Source organism: Lepisosteus oculatus, chromosome 5 (assembly GCF_040954835.1).
Source record: "Lepisosteus oculatus isolate fLepOcu1 chromosome 5, fLepOcu1.hap2, whole genome shotgun sequence".
In the NCBI taxonomy this organism is placed as follows: Eukaryota; Metazoa; Chordata; class Actinopteri; order Semionotiformes; family Lepisosteidae; genus Lepisosteus; species Lepisosteus oculatus.
Window position 1 is genome coordinate 25,234,767 of NC_090700.1, and position 17,035 is coordinate 25,251,801.

At 36.3% G+C, this 17,035-nt stretch overlaps 1 protein-coding gene across 1 annotated transcript in view; it reads left to right on the plus strand.

Annotated features, from left to right (window-relative positions):
- Nucleotides 1–237: 237 nt before the first annotated feature.
- chodl (chondrolectin) overlaps nucleotides 238–17,035 on the plus strand; it is a 136,400-nt gene continuing 119,602 nt past the window's right edge. Inside the window, 2 exon segments of the mRNA XM_069189725.1 lie at nucleotides 238–247; nucleotides 1,071–1,389. Of these exon segments, the coding sequence (XP_069045826.1) occupies nucleotides 238–247; nucleotides 1,071–1,389 (329 nt within the window).

The window sequence follows — 17,035 nt, forward strand, 5'->3', positions numbered from 1 at the left end:
GTCACTCTATGCTTTAAGCCCTTCATCCAAGTCCACACATCTGTGACGTAGAGCAAGCGTGGATTTCAAGTGGGCCAGTATTCGAGGGTGCATCATTATGAAAAGGGTAATGGGACACCTCACGTGATGTCGCTCATTGGGTACATGACACGTGGTCAAAATGCTTTCACTTATTGATGCTGCTTTTTGATGTTTTGCTTTCTATTGTTAATGCTGTACTTTCCAGTGGCTAAGTGCATGTTGGCAGGTATGTTTTAAAGAATCTTTCATTCTCCGCTCGCAGTTTGATGAAATTGAAATTCATCTCGTCTATCCTTGCACAAAAGTAGTCACACATCGTGTTCATTCATGTTGAGCAGGCTCGACTCAAAACAGCGAACTGAGTAAACTTGGCAATACCACTCTCTGTTTATTAAAAGATTCGTACTACTATGCAGAACTGACCCAGAACAAAAATGGACAGTACGAGGAACATAATGAATTCATTCATATTCATTCAAGTTAAACTAAATAATGTAATCCAGGTGGGTAGCTGTGTCAGCAATGGACTGGCAACCTTGCACCAATTGCTTGTTGGGATATTTTCTGGCTCCCCTATGACACTGTTATGGATAAAGCAGATAGAAAATAGATGGATGGAATTGTTTCTGTCAAAATACAGTTGCAAACAACTGCACAGAAAGCATAGAAGAATTTTAATTTCCATTTGTAAAATCACAGTTACTTGTGACGGAGCCTTTACAGCCAAGATGTCTTCAAAAGATAACATAATCAACACTCTATTAACAACTACACTGATTTGCTTGTTTAGAAAAAAGCATGAGAAATTCTAAAACAGGGGTCTCAAACATCATTACCTAAAGACTGCAGTGACTTCTGGCATTTGTTTTTTTTTATTTTTGCTTATTTAATTTAATAGTTTAATTAACTGGATAGTTTCTGTTATTATCTCTAAAATAAATAAAGTTTAAAGGTAATGCACATGGAAAATTATTTAACAACTTGACAGAGAAATTAAAATATGCCATCATGGTACATATTTTCTTATGTATTCTTCATTAATTTTACAGGTCAGAAGTTGTGTTATGGAGGACCAAAGCATCCATGCTATAAGATTGCCTACTTCAATGAAATGTCCAGCAGAGTGGCATTTGAGGAAGCACGTAAGGCCTGTGAAATTGAAGGTGGGGCTCTTCTGAGCATAGAAACTGAGACAGAGCAGAAGGCCATTGAAAAACTTTTACAAGACCTGACATCTTCAGTCTCAGGGATTTTTGATGGAGACTTCTGGATTGGACTGATGAGAAATGGGGGAACACAAGAGCACACTTCCTTCACTACCTGCCCAGAACTCTACAAATGGACAGATGGAAGTGTTTCACAGTTCAGGTGAATTAATTTAACTCTGTAATACATTTTAATTAAATTGCATTGAGTAAAAGGGAACAACCAGTGTCTTCTGCACATTAACTCATACCATAATGCCATCATGGTATTCTAAATAACTTTATTATTTTATTTTTCTCTACGTTTTTCTCCTATTGCATTGCAATGGCAATGCTCTGCCTTTTATCAGAAAAGATAATTATACTGCACATACAGATGCAGCCATTCAAAAGGAACGGGGTAAGCTGCGGTAAAATGCGGTGGACGTGTCACATCAAAACATGTCAAAACACGTCATACAGTATAATACCACATTTATCATAATAGTATTCAGAATGGAGGTGGAGCTAATAAAACTTAATCTCTCATATACAGCATTCAAGCTGTCGCCATTAACACCTGGTTTCGAATCCCGGTCACTGCTGAAGGACAAACGTTTTCCAATTAAGAATTTAAGGTGTATAATCTTTAGACTTTTAATTTTAAACTGTGTATTACAGCATGTTAATCTTTAAACATTAAAAAGTCTGTATATTTGATAAAAGCAAGATTGCTCAGTTGGACAAAAGGACACAACCTACCACCTTTATCATAAATATTTTAATTATGCAGAAATATTTTATGCATCAAAGTTTTTAAGGAAGATATTGCTAATAGTATTAATAATGAATGACCTTGTACAGCCTGTAAGCTCTAAGTATTACTGTGGTCCACTTTCTTTGTAAACGAAAATACTTTATTTTTTCATTGACAAGAAGTAACACCACCATAAACGATATTAATTAAGGAACAAAAACATATTATGTAAACTGTATATGGCTGGTATTTGTAGTTTGAAGAAAAAATACACACCAATATTCCACTTTATTCCTAAGCATTTTAAGTATAAAAGTCTTACATTTGGTTATTTCAGAAACATTTTTACTTGCTCATTCTGACCATATTAAGTTTTTATACAGTATTTTTAGAAAAGTCATAATGTTTTAACCTTTTCTGCGAATATGCTTGTTATCGGAGTAAAAAAAAAAATACTTTTAGAATTTGATTAATGTACATTAAAATACATTCATGTACTGTAGTTCCAATAGTGCATTATACTACTTTCTATGGATATGTGTGCTTCAGTTTTACTGCTTAAGTGTGTGCCTTATAAGCCTGAGGTCTGGCATTCGAACCTAGCTGTCGCCATGAGTTTTCTTTTAACAAATAAACATTTCTTTGAAAAACTAAAATAGCAAAGATGGACACTATACTGACATTTTTATATTTCAAAATATCACAACACGTTCGAAGCTAAGTAATTTATTAATAACAACAAATAATTTCAAACTGCTACACATATTATTACTGACAATAAATATTATCGACACTCTATTGTCATTACAAACATGTATGTAATGTCGGCCACACAGCATACGCATTACTAAAGTTGAAAGTTTAGCCTTTGTCACTAATGTAACCACTAAATAAACACATAAATATAGAAATCCCTACATTACAAATTGTATATGGCTGGAATTTGTGGTTTAAAGAAAAAATACACACCAGTATTCCACTTTCCTCCTAAACATTTTAAGCATCAAAGTCTCACATGTGGTTATTTTGGAAATGTTTTTATGTGCTCCTTCTGACGATATTACATTTATATACTTTGTGAAAAGTCATAATGTTTCACTGCGTAATGTTTCAGTTTAACTGCTTCACATGTGATTACATCTGTGGTGTGATGGATTAAGTCACGCTGGCAACCTGGGAACCCACTGAAGCTAAGCAGGTGTGAGCCTGGTCAGTACCTGCATGGGAGACCTCTTGGGAAAAACTAAGGTTGCTGCTGGAAGAGGTGTTAGTGGGGCCAGTAGGGGGTGCTCACCCTGCGGTCCATGTGAGTCCTAATGCCCCAGTATAGTGACGGAGACACTGTACTGTAAACAGGCGCAGTCCTTCGGATGAGACATAAAACTGAGGTCCTGACTCTCTGTGGTCATTAAAAATCCCAGGGCACTTCTCGAAAAGAGTAGGGGTGTAACCCCTGTGTCCTGGCCAAATTTCCCATTGGCCCTTACCAATCATGACCTCCTAATAATCCCCCTCTATGAATTGGCTACATTACTCTACTCTCCTCCCCCCTGATAGCTGATGTGTGGTGAGTGTTCTGGCGCACTATGGGTGCTGTTGCATCATCCAGGTGGATGCTGCACATTGGTGGTGGTGGAGGGGAGTCCCCATTACCTGTAAAGCGCTTTGAGGAGCTCCACGGCCGAAACGTTGTTTTCTTTCTTCTTTTTTTTCAGCATGGAATAAACAAAGTACTTGTTCCTTTGCATTATATCTTTATTATTTATTTATTTTTCAAAAAATTTAAAAAATTGTTTGCCCAGCCTAAGGGGGTTTATAATATTGTGGTATTCTCAGGTTTGGCGAGGACGGACACAGTGACTCAGACACTCATTGAATGAAAAAAGGCGCTTTATTTTTTTGGCACAGCCGGCACAGCCAGCACAGCAGCCCCCACATGAGGTCACACTGTTGGATATGTACTCGATCCTCCAGAGATGTAACGTTTTACTGTATATGTCAAACACATTGCAGATGTGCTCCCGCGGAGACTTTTTTTTCTCCAAAGCCTCCGTTTTAGCATTTATACACTATGCCTATTCCAGAGACATTTTCATTGTCGATAACGATGTGGGCATTTTTAAAAGCATTGTGAAAGTACTCCAAAATGTGTTTCAGTTGTATAGACAGAACATAATTTCTTGCTGTAAAACAACATCCCTAGGCATAATTTGTTTGCTATAGATTTGTTCCCAAAAAGGAATAAAAAAGCCATTTGATTCAAATAGCTCTTGCAAAATCTATGGATACTTTGCCGTTGAGCTGTGAAACGTTTAGGTTCTTTGGGTCCTTTATGCAGACCTTTCAACTGTAGGAGCAGCCATGATTTAAAAGATTTAAAAAACTATGGCTTTCATAAAAATGTGAGAGTAGCTTCATGCATTCCTCCCCATAGCACTTTACACTTAGAGATCAATTTAGCCAATGTCCGCCTGGAATTTCCACCCCTTAAACATTTTGTTATATCTGCAGCAGAACATAGCAGGAGCCTGGTTCAGGTCTTAAATTGAAGCTAACCCCCTTGGCTTTGAGTGTGAATGGTCAATTTTTTAATTTTTCTTAATGTGTCCACTCATTAATGTGTCCACTTGTTTATGTGAACAAAACCCCCAAACAGCAGGCAGAAATATTGTTTTGGTCATCAGAGGTCAGAAAGTTCAATTCTAGGCCTGTGAATATTCTGGGAATTATTTGAAAACTTTGTTCTTGGTGACTACGAGTTTGGAGAAAAATCTGGGACAAATTGATCAATTAGAAAAAATTCAACATAATGTTTTGTGAAGACTGGACCTGGAATGAAAGTTCACGCATATAATAAAAATCATAAAAATATTGAAAATAATAACAATAAAAACCATTACAATTGCTATAAAAACCTTTAGACACTGCTAGAGAGCTTTATCTGCTGTTATGTAATGAAAAGAAAACTCAGAGTTGCCTTCTGGTGCCTTCTGGTGTACTGAACTTCTGATGCCTTTTGGTGTACTGAAAGGAGCACTGATAGGAAAATGATAAAAATCCGATTGATTACCCCTTCTGAGTCAATGTTTGACAGCTAGAGGAAGTTTTACTCCCTAAGGCCTCTGAATGGCTGAAAATATAATGAATGACAGCACTTTTTACCAAACAGATCGGCTTATTTCTGGCAGTTCTGCTTCAAACATTTACTACTAAATCAATAATGTTCAGTAGCCTCCAGTTCTGGAGATGAGCTAGTTTAGGCTTCTGTAGATATATATCATGCTTCAGAATAAGGTAAAAAAATGTGATATATGTTTTGCTGGTTTTTGCTTTTGCGGTCTTATTTTGCAGGCTTATTGATTACGGAATCGATGCATTTTGGAAGTTTGGAAGTGCATTATCAGATAAAAATTAATTTTGTGAATGTTTTTTTAAAGCTCCGGTTTTCCTTTTAGGATTGAGACAATGGTTATGTGGTTTTGTTGGTAAAAAAACGATTAAAATTACGAAGGAATCAAAGGTAGATATTGATTTACACTGCGGACGTTTACCCTGGAGCTCACTCGTTCTCTCTCTTTCACACTCTCACTCTCAGTCTGTCTTTCAATTAAATTCAATTCAAGGTGCTTTATTAGCATGACTGATGAGTACAGTCAGCGTTGCCAAAGCAAATAAAAATAATAAAATTAACATGAAACAAAACAAAAGATAAAAATAAGATACAATCTACAGACATATTACAGACATTTACAACCAAGACATATAATAAAATATTTACATATACTGTTAATTTATTACTTTAAATATATACTTGAAATATATGACAAATATATTACTTTTTTATATAGCACCTTTAAAAGTGGCATCTCAAAGCAATACAGGATTCTTGCTGTCAAATTCTGAACATATTGGAGATTGCTCAGTGTGGATTTAAATACCCCAGTGAACAGGATGTGCATTTATTAATTCTATTAAAAAAGCCTTTCTTTTCTCTAGTACCCTTTAAAAGAAACTATTAATCCACAATGTGGAGTACTACATGGCTGGTATTTACAAATGATATTTGTGATTTAAACCAATTAACATTGGCAGTTTTGGGGGAATAAGTGTTGGCTGAGTTATTGCAGAATGTAAGACTAGAGATGTAGGTAGGAAAAAGAAAATGTGGGAAAAGTTTCACTTCCTTATGTACAATGGGTCTAAACATAGTTTCTTTTAACACCAGAGGTATCAACGACAGAGTTAAATGCCAGTCTGTCTTTGATTACCTCCAGCAGAGAGAGGGAGATGTGTTGATGTTGCAGGAGTGTGCTTTAGCTTATCAAGAGAGGTATAAAAGCTTTGAAGATAGGTGGGATAAAGGGCTTTCTGATTGGTCAGGGACAATAACAACAGAGCCTCTGATGTGGCCTTAAGTGATGGGCCTTAAAATTGAAAAGTATCCAGAGGGTCATAGATGGCAGGTTGCCCCTTGCTGTCTGTATTAAACCTAGTTCACTCAGTAGTTTAAACTAAGTATAAAGTGCTATGGGGAGGAATGCATGAAGCTACTCTCACATTTTTATGAAAACCATCATTTTTTAAATCTTTTAAATCTTGGCTGCTCCTACAGTTGAAAATCTGCATAAAGGACCCAAAGAACCTAAACGTTTCACAGCTCAAGGGCAAAGTATCCATAGATTTTGCCAAAGCTATTTGAATCAAATGGCTTTTTTTATTCCTTTTCGGGAACATACAGATGCAGCCATTCAAAATGCGTGGGCAATACCGCATTATTTTCCGATACGCTATACGCAGTCTACCGCGAGTTACCGGTAAATACCGCAAGTTACAGGTAAATACCGCTAGCAAAATAATAGTATCCGGAATTTCCGCAAGGTGGAGCTAATAAAGCTCAACCTCTCATGTTTGAGCTGTCACCATCAAAGTCTTTAACGAAGATATTACTAATAGTATTAATAATGAATGACCTTGGACAAGCTGTAAGTGTAAACTCAAAGTATTGCCCTGGTCCACATTCCTTTTTTCATTGACCGTCTTTGTAAAAGTAACACCACAGCATTTTGCAATCACACATTTTTTTCCAATCATGCAAAGTACAGTAATTTTTGAGAATCGATTCACCATGCCTTTCACATGCTCATAAAATAGATTGATTTAGGAACATAAACATATTACCGTATGCAAACTGTACTGTATACAGTATGTATATGTATATTTAATGTCTTAACTGTGCCCGTTTAAGTATTTAATATTCATATGGAATTTTACCACTGAAGGGAAATCTTAGTAGCTGAGCATAAAAAGAATAGGAGCATACTGCAACGCGTGTGAAGGCCATAAACGATATTAATTTTGGAACATAAACATACAGTACAGATGCAGCTATTCAAAATGGGTGAGGTATTTCGCGGCATACCCCGGTGGGCGTGTCGCAGTATCACGCGGTATCACGCAGTTAACGTGTGTCACATGGTTAACTATCCGGCGTCGCCTTGTAAAACCGCCAGGGGGAGCTTAACCTCTCATGTACAGCATTTGAGCCTTTAATTTTGAACTGTGTATTACAGCATCAGTCATTAAAATGTTGGTATATTTTATGAAAGCAAGATTGCTCAGTTGGACAAAAGTACACAACCTACCTTTATCAGAAATATTTATGCATCAAAGCCTTTACTGAAGATATTACTAATAGTATTAATAATGGATGACTTTGGACAAGCTGTATACTCAAAGTATAATTTCTTTAGCACATTTGTACAAGCACTTGGAATCTGTCCAAGCCATACTTTGTCAGGCATTTTGTTTTACTTCAATGGGCATAAAAACTTCCTTGCTTTTAACAGGGCGTTTCATAATTTCTAACTACGAAAATGATTTAAAATGCGACACCTATCATTCAACTAGAGCTTAAAATATCACAAGGATCCTCATGAGCACAGCAAAGAGTGTATTAAAAGACACTTGTATTTATCAACGCTTTCTTTTCCGTATACCAGATTTTATGGAACCACTTCAGAGGGGTGTCAGCCAGTCAGATTCCAGGAATCGGCACTTTAAAGGAAAAATACACACCGGTATTCCATTTCTCCCTAACGATTTTAAGCATCGAAGTATTTAACTAGCATGTGAAATAGCGTGTGAAAAAGTGGTAGTTTTAAGCTTTTCTGCTAATATCATATGGGATCGCGTATCTAAAGAATTTAATAACGGTATTCGTGTGCTGCGACAGGGCTGTGTAGGGCTGTTTCGCCTGCCTGTTCATGCGAGCTGTCTTGTAGCCTACTTGTCTAGGTGTGTGACTACCAACTGGCAGGTTGTGTGTTTGAATCCAGCTGGTGCTGGACTTTTCTTTTAACAAACATTTCTTCGAAAAAATAGAATAGCGATATTATGGACAATCAATTGACTTTTATATTTCAAACTATCGCAACATGATCGATATTTGCGATATTTTGAACATATCTTCCCTTCTGACAGCAGTTCCTGCTTCTATTGTGTGTGTGTGTGCAACAGAGTAATTTTTAATAGAAAAATGGAGGCTGGACAGTATGCGTTACAATATAAACATTTATATTGATTTAAATTGTGTTCTGATTCAAATCGCAAACGCGTGTTTAATTATGTGTTTTTTAATCATAATCAGGCTAATGCATTTCTACATTTTCTGTATGAACCAGCTTAGAGGTTCATACAGAAAGACAGCTTGTGCTTAAATTGAGTGTAAGGTAATTTATGCTTCTAAAGTCATGGTCAGCATTTATTATTGTACTGTGCTGTAAACTTTTTCTGTGCCTAGTCACATTATTTTATAGCGTTTTTATTGTGTTATTAAATCCGGTGGCGCTGTGTGTTAGTTTCCTGACTCCCATGGTCTGTGATTGAATCTCATGGAACTATGACTTTATTTTTTAACAAACATGTCTTTGAAAAAATGAAACGTTTCCCTTGGTCAGAGATTAAATAAAACCTCACTCGCACCAAACAAATTTATATTTCTAAATATCACAAAATACATTCATTGTCTTCCAATCGAGTCGAGTTGACATTGGAAGCCTGCCACACCCGGACTGTTAAACCAACGCATTAGCATGTTAAAGCCCATTGAGCCAGTATTGGCTTTAGTATTCCCCCCTCTCCCCTCAATTCAATTCAATTCAAGGTGTTTTATTTGCATGACAGATGGGTACAAGCAGTGTTGGGTATGTATATTGTAACGCTTACGGCAGACAGGCACTGTGTAAGAGCCAGCGCACCAGAGCAGCGCACCGAGGGAGCGTCTGCATTTATAACTTAGTTTTTAAAATTAGTCAAGCAATATGAAGCATCTCCTTTTACTTTTAAGTCCCTTAAATACATTCAGCACAGCTTTCTCACCACTTAAGATTGCTTTTGATACCATCCTTACACAAAGCAGAAGGGAGATCTTAGTGCTTGAGCATAAAAAGAATAGGAGCATACTGCAACGCGTGTGAAGTCCATAAACGATAATAATTTTGGAACTTAAACATACAGTATATGGCTGGTCTCGGTACTTTAAAGAAAACATACACACCAGTATTCCATTGTATGTGCTGTCCTCGGCCAAAATGCAATTTAAAAAAAGTCAAAAACCGTGCTCAAAATGCAATTTAGAGCTTAATAAGATACACTCCACAGGCAAAATTAAAGACAAAATTAAAGACGATTAAAATCTGTAATCTTTCCACTTGTACTGTGAGTCATCAGACAGTTTCTGCTTTGTGTAAGGATGGTGAGAAAGCTGTGCTCAATGTATTTAAGGGACTTAAAAGTAAAAGGAGATGCTTCTTATTGCTTGACTAATTTTAAAAACCAAGTTATAAATGCAGACGCTCCCTCGGTGCCGCGCCGGGTGTAAATATCAAAGTATACATTCCCAACAAGAATTGTACCCATCTGTCATGCAAATAAAACACCTTGAATTGAATTGAATTGAGGGATAGAGGGGGGTAGTGTCTGTCTGTCTACAGAGATACTGTAGACAGACTCAAGGCAAATAAGATACTTATGGGTACGCAGGCATTCACGACAGCAACATACGAAACGTTTGCACGTACTGTATAGTTAAGTTATTACTTGGTTTTCAAAGTGCAATGAAATACAATATTGTTGTTGCTGCTGTTCTGGTTGTTTTTATCCCGTAAAGCGTTTTGAGAAGCCACCTTTAAAGGCGATATATACTATAAAACCGCTGATTCTTATGGAATGTGTTCCGCAGGAGATTCAAATTTTTATTTATTTATTTTTTAATCGCGTATCTTAGGAAATCTCAGTATAACTTTGTTCATGAACAGTGGCATGTTACATTATCATTCGTTTTTTTTAAAAAAAACGTTTTTTTAACGTTTTTTTAACAATGCTCGCCAGCTAATGTGAATCGAAACCTGTCTTGCTAGCTTTTAAAGTCGTGCATGTGTAAACTGTACTAGAGGGCATACAAGTTACTCTGCCCCTTTCAGCTGCAGGGAGTCCCTCTGCTGCAACACACAGCAGACAGAACGGGAGACTATTGCCTTTCATATTTGACACCAGTGAAGTAAAAGGGGTGTCTAAAGGGGTGATTTCAGACCACATTTTAGTTACTTTATTTTGTTTACTTTTAACATTTCTGTAATTTACAGTAGATGTCACAATAGAAGCCCAAAGCCTATTATACTCAGTCTAGCCTTGGATCCTCTGAGTCCCATGACTCAGTCCTGTCTGCTTTCCTAGAATAAAACCAGTTAAGTCTTGTGTACTATACAATTTATATTTTCCGATTCCATGCATTCCCTTAATGTTTAGAGTTTACTATATTCTCCAGACTCAAACACATAAGTACTAATAGCTCTGTCCCTTTAGGAGACTCTTTGCAGTACTGTGTCCCACTACCCCCATGAATTATTTAGGTTGGGTCTAATATTTTCCAGTAATATACAGAATGGGATACAAAATGCTGTTAGGCAGGTAACAGAAAAGAGAAAAATATAAACATTTCCATTTTACAGACGTTCACACATTTATAACATTTTGGCTCAATAAAAAGCTAACCCAATAATTAAATGTGATAAAGTATAGTGTGGATGTTTATACATTCATGTTAATCGTATTCTTGATTTATTTCAATAAGTGTTCATGTTTCATTTGCTAACTTAGAGCATATTGTGCAATGAAGAATAAAATAGCTGCATGACAAGTGACTTCCTTCTCTCAGTGGAAATTAAAAGGTAGCCTGATAAATTATAAGACAGTAAGAAAGGTTTCAATCAGGAGGAAACAATTCTTTCCATAATTTTATTTGATCTGAGGATCTACTCCAGCTCTTTCTCTTTTTATCATACAGTAAATTTTATTTTCTTGCTTTCTGAAACACAATATAACAAAAAATAACCTCACAAACTCAAAGAAAAAATCCTTGCTCCCCCCCCCTCCCCTTGGCAGTACTTCCTCCCATGCTTTTAACTAAGGGAATCTAAAATACTGTCAAACAGCTACAATGGTATCTCTGTACAAGGCTTTGACTGTGTCAATCACAGCACCTACCGTTCCCTTACCAGCAACAACATGGATTCTAACACTCAGACATTAAAAAAAGTCAGGCCAAGAGAGAAAATACCGAGCTTTACAACATGCGGTACCAGTAACATTTTACCCACAGTAGACTCACCAACCAGATGTGTTTCAGTTTCTGTGATAAGCCTAGATTAATCATATCCTCTCCTCTAGTAGGAGCACCAAGTGTAAACATGTAACGCCCCTATTAAAAATAATGGCAAAACAGAAGTTCACTCTTTCTAGAACATACCTTCCTATGGACACTCCTAAAATGTATAAAATAGTGTCCACAGCATCTCATAATAGAGGGAAATGGGGAACTACAAACTAATTTCATACAATGCCATCCATGAGGGGTTAAATACACCCTGAGAGAAATTAATTTCTGGATAATTCAACGGCTGTGATTTCTGGAATATGTATTATCCCAAATATTTTCAAAAGAAATTGAATCATTTCAATGAATCTGTGCCATTCAAGTACCTGCTCCAGACAGTAACCACTGCTAAGGGTTTATATGAAGCTTGCATTAAAGGACTTTAAAAAAATGTCATGTTCCCATAAAAAAGTCATGCCTTGGAGTATAGACCCCCAAAGGAATGCCATAGGCTCAAACTGCAAAATAAACACATACAGAAAGAAAGTATTTGTATTGTAATTGCAAATCCTGGTATGAGTGATTGGTATGACTTTCCTCATTACAAATCTCTTATTAGAATTTAAATTTCTCTGTAATTCCAGGTCAGAACAGAGAAAATGTAACTGCCTTAAGGAGTTTACGATTATGAAAAATAGAAGGATAAGCATGATACGTATGGCTTCTGTCATTTTCTAAGTCATGTTACTGAGCACCAAATCTTATTGAGAATATGAATCCATTTAAGGTTTATACCATTAAAGTAAAGGTTTATTCCTTGCTGAAAATGTTTGTACCAGACTTTTTTGAGGCCTGTTTAATTGTGTCTGAAGTCTGATGTTGTAAATTTTATTGTTAAAAAGATCCATGAAAATGTCACTACTAAAGTTAGCTGGTACTGTTGGTATTGTAAGTGCCAAGTAGAGCTCATATTTTAGATTTTGTGTAGTTGCTAGCGTTGAACTGTGTGTTGGATGCACATGAATTGAAGGAATGGGCAAACATAGCTGATGCGGATCCACAGAGCCAGCATATTAAGATGTCTATAATTGGAGGTAATTTGTTTAAATAACTAGGTATGGATACTGATGTGCAAGAGAGGTGGAAAGGCTGTTTCCTTAAGCCAGCACTATAAAATGTTTTATTCTCAGTGAGATGCTGCCATTTCATAGTGGGTTTCTAACACTGTGTATAGTTCCATCCACACAGTGCCTTTACTTCCATCCATTTCTAATCTCTTTATCCAGTACAGAGGATTTGGAGCCTATCCCAGTAAGCGACGGACACAAGGCAGAATGCACCCTGGACATAGCGCCAGTCCATCACAGGACAGACAGACACAAACACACACACACCAGGGCCAGTTTAAATCTAACCTCAGAACCTTTCTTTTCAGAAGACTTAGTGTCTGTATCTGCTTCATTTTCTAATTTTGGTAGCACCTCTAACTGCTTGTCTTTCTTATATGCATTTACTTTGTAATCTGTGGTCCTTTTATCTGTTTTTACATCTACTGTATTGCTTTGAGATGCCACCTTTAATGGTGATATATCAAATAAAGTTTTTTTATTATTGTTATAGGGAAACATGATCAGATTTTCCCTGGTTCAGAAAAAAAGATCTAAAGTATACTAGTTTGTCACTCTTCTCATTCCCTTTGCTAAATGACTTTTCATACTAATCTGATCAATCTAACTGCCAGTTTTCTGTGCTTTCTCTATCCTGCTAGATTTGCAATTATTCTGAAAATTTTCATCTTGACATAACTCATTTCTAAATACATGTTTCACTGTTAACATCTTGCAGCAACTCTGCAAAAAAATATACACTCTGACAGTTCATCCTGCTACCAACATTAAATAAAACAAATCTTAAGATTTCTATATTTATGTCTTTATTTAGTGGTTTCATTAGTAACTAAGGCTAAACTTTCTTGGAAAAATGTATTTTATGTGTTGCGGAAAAAACTGACTTGCTTTAACAAAATATGTTTACAAATCCTTTCACCTGGCATTTTCGTAGTTAGAAATTATGGAACGCTCTGTTAAAAGCAAGGGATTTTTTTATGTCCGTTGCAGTTCTTTTGCAACATGAATATAATTATATCGTTATTAATTTCTTGAGATACGCGATTCCATATTATATTCCCTTTTAATCAAATTCTAAAAGTATGCTTGTTGACTCCGGTATCACGTTAGTTAAAGACTTCGATGCTTAAAATGTTTAGGGAGAAATGGAATACTGGTGTGCATGTTTTCTTTAAAGTACCGAGACCAGCCATATACTGTATGTTTAAGTTCCAAAATTAATATTGTTTATGGACTTCACACGCGTTGCAGTATGCTCCTATTCTTTTTATGCTCAGGCACTAAGATCTCCCTTCTGCTTTGTGTAAGGATGGTATCAAAAGCAATCTTAAGTGGTGAGAAAGCTGTGCTGAATGTATTTAAGGGACTTAAAAGTAAAAGGAGATGCTTCATATTGCTTGACTAATTTTAAAAACTAAGTTATAAATGCAGACGCTCCCTCGGTGCGCTGCTCTGGTGCGCCGGCTCTTGCACAGTGCCTGTCTGCCGTAAGCGTTACAATATACATACCCAACACTGCTTGTACCCATCTGTCATGCAAATAAAACACCTTGAATTGAATTGAATTGAGGGGAGAGGGGGGAATACTAAAGCCAATACTGGCTCAATGGGCTTTAACATGCTAATGCGTTGGTTTAACAGTCCGGGTGTGGCAGGCTTCCAATGTCAACTCGACTCGATTGGAAGACAATGAACATATTTTAGCCCTAAATGAATTAATAGCAAACATGGTTTACATAAAATACATTTTTCCAAGAAAGTTTATAATAATACGATCTATAGTTGAAATCTGAGCCTACTTTAAAAATAAAGGAAAAGCATTTTCAGAGAGCAATCACGCTGTGTTTATGATAAAAAAGCGATTAGGTTTATGAGCAATCAAATTACCTATTCGCTTAAAACGCTATATAAAATAAAGTTTATTTAGAGATGAATGATCAGTGTCGCAGTTTAAATAATGGGAGTCAGGAAACTAGCACACAGTGCCACCGGATTTAATAACGCAATAAAAACACTATAAAATAATGTGACTAGGCACAGAAAAAGTTTACAGCACAGTACAGTAATAAATGCTGACAATGACTTTAGAAGCATAAATTATCTTACACTCAATTTAAACACAGGCTGTCTTTCTGTATGAACCTCTAAGCTGGTTCATACAGAAAATGTAGAAATGCATTAGCCTGATTATGATTAAAATCACATAATTAAACACGCGTTTGTGATTTAAATCAGAACACATTTAAATCAATATAAATGTTTATATTGTAACGCATACTGTCCAGCCTCCATTTCTCTATAAAAATTTACTCTGTTGCACACACACACACAATAGAAGCAGGAACCACTGTCAGAAGGGAAGATATGTTCAAAATATCGCAAATATCGATCATGTTGCGATATTTCGAAATATAAAAGTCAATTGATTGTCCATAATATCGCTATTCTATTTTTTCGAAGAAATGTTTGTTAAAAGAAATGTCCGGCACCAGCTGGATTTGAACACACAACCTGTCAGTTGATAGTCACGCACCTAGACCAGTCGGCTACAAGACATCGCACATGAACAGGCAGGCGAAACAGCCCTACACAGCCCTGTCGCAGCACATGAATACCGTTATTAAATTCTTTAGATACGCGATTCCATATTATATTCCCTTTTAATCAAATTCTAAAAGTATGCTTGTTGACTCCGGTATCACGTTAGTTAAAGACTTCGAAGCTTACAATGTTTAGGGAGAAATGGAATACTGGTGTGTATTTTTTTCTTTAAAGTTCCAAGACCAGCTATATACTGTATGTTTTTGTTCCAAAATTAATATCGTTTATGGCCTTCACACGCGTTACAGTATGCTCCTATTCTTTTTATGCTCAGCTACTAAGATTTCCCTTCAGTGGTAAAATTCAATATCTACAACGGGCACAGTAAAGACGTTTACAGTAAGTCTTTCTATGACAGACCAACGGACCACGAGTGCCCCTGTCGGTCAACCAATCACGTACCACGGTACCCAGCGTCATCTTGCGTCATGATACGCGACACCGCAGCCAATTACCTGCGGTACGTGTCTGTACTGCGCACTTTGAATGGCTGCATCTGTATATGGCTGGTCTCGCTACTTTAAAGAAAACAGACACGAAACTTGGTTTCATTATGACCAGAATCGGTCTTGAGATATTTTTAACTTGATTTACAGTATTTGAGAGGTATGTCTTAACATCGATACTACGTAAATACTGCTCACGTATATGTTTCTAGGTTTATATTATGCATTTCATACGGTCAAATTACTTTTGAGCAACTAATAAGAAGCTCGAAACGGTATGCCCAGGACGTTTTAGTTTCGTTTTGTGCTGGGACTCTGCTTTAACAATGTCGCCGTGGATTGATTAGAGATATCAAGTACATACAAGTCATTTTTTAAATGTTGTAGTTCGTCTTGTAAAAATGTTACGAGTACATCATCTATCAACAATTACACAGGTTCTGTCTCCATATTGCGGATTTTGGTTACGTAATATTATTTTCTAAATTTCACATTGTGAATATATGATTTGGGCAAACAGAGCCACAAAGAAGTACATTGTGGGTTGTTGTTTTTTTTTGCAGTTTTATCTAGAACAAGCGATGCTTAAACCTTTGTCTGATTCTTTTGAAACTATCCACACGACAGTTACAGTACCTAGGAGTTGACTTCAGTGATGTCACTGATGGGATGTTTCTAAAAATAGCATCCTCTGTAAAAGGTCTTCTCTAGTTGTCCTGCATATGTATTCGCTAATGAAGCTGTGTGTTCTGAGCCTGGATCTCTACATTTCTGTATGAACCAGCTTAGAGGGCTAAAGACAGCTTGTGTTTAAATTGAGTGTAAGGTAATTTATGCTTCTAAAGTCATGGTCAGCATTTATTCTTGTACTGTGCTGTAAACTTGTTCTGTGCCTAGTCACATTATTTTATAGCGTTTTTATAGCATTATCAAATCTGGTGGCGCTGTGTGTTAGTTTCCTGACTCCCATGTCACATGGTCTGTGATTGAATCCCATGGAAACTAACTTTATTTTTTAACAAACATTTCTTTGATAAAATGAAACGTTTCTCTTGGTCAAAGATTAAATAAAACCTCACTCGCACTAAACAAGTTTATATTTCTAAATATCACAACATGATCGAATTTAAGTCTTTTTAATAACAATGAATAGTCACCTATGCGTTACAAAATAAACATTTATATTGATTTGAATCGTGTTTTGATTTAAATCATAAACGCGTGTTTAAATATATGTGTTTAAAGGC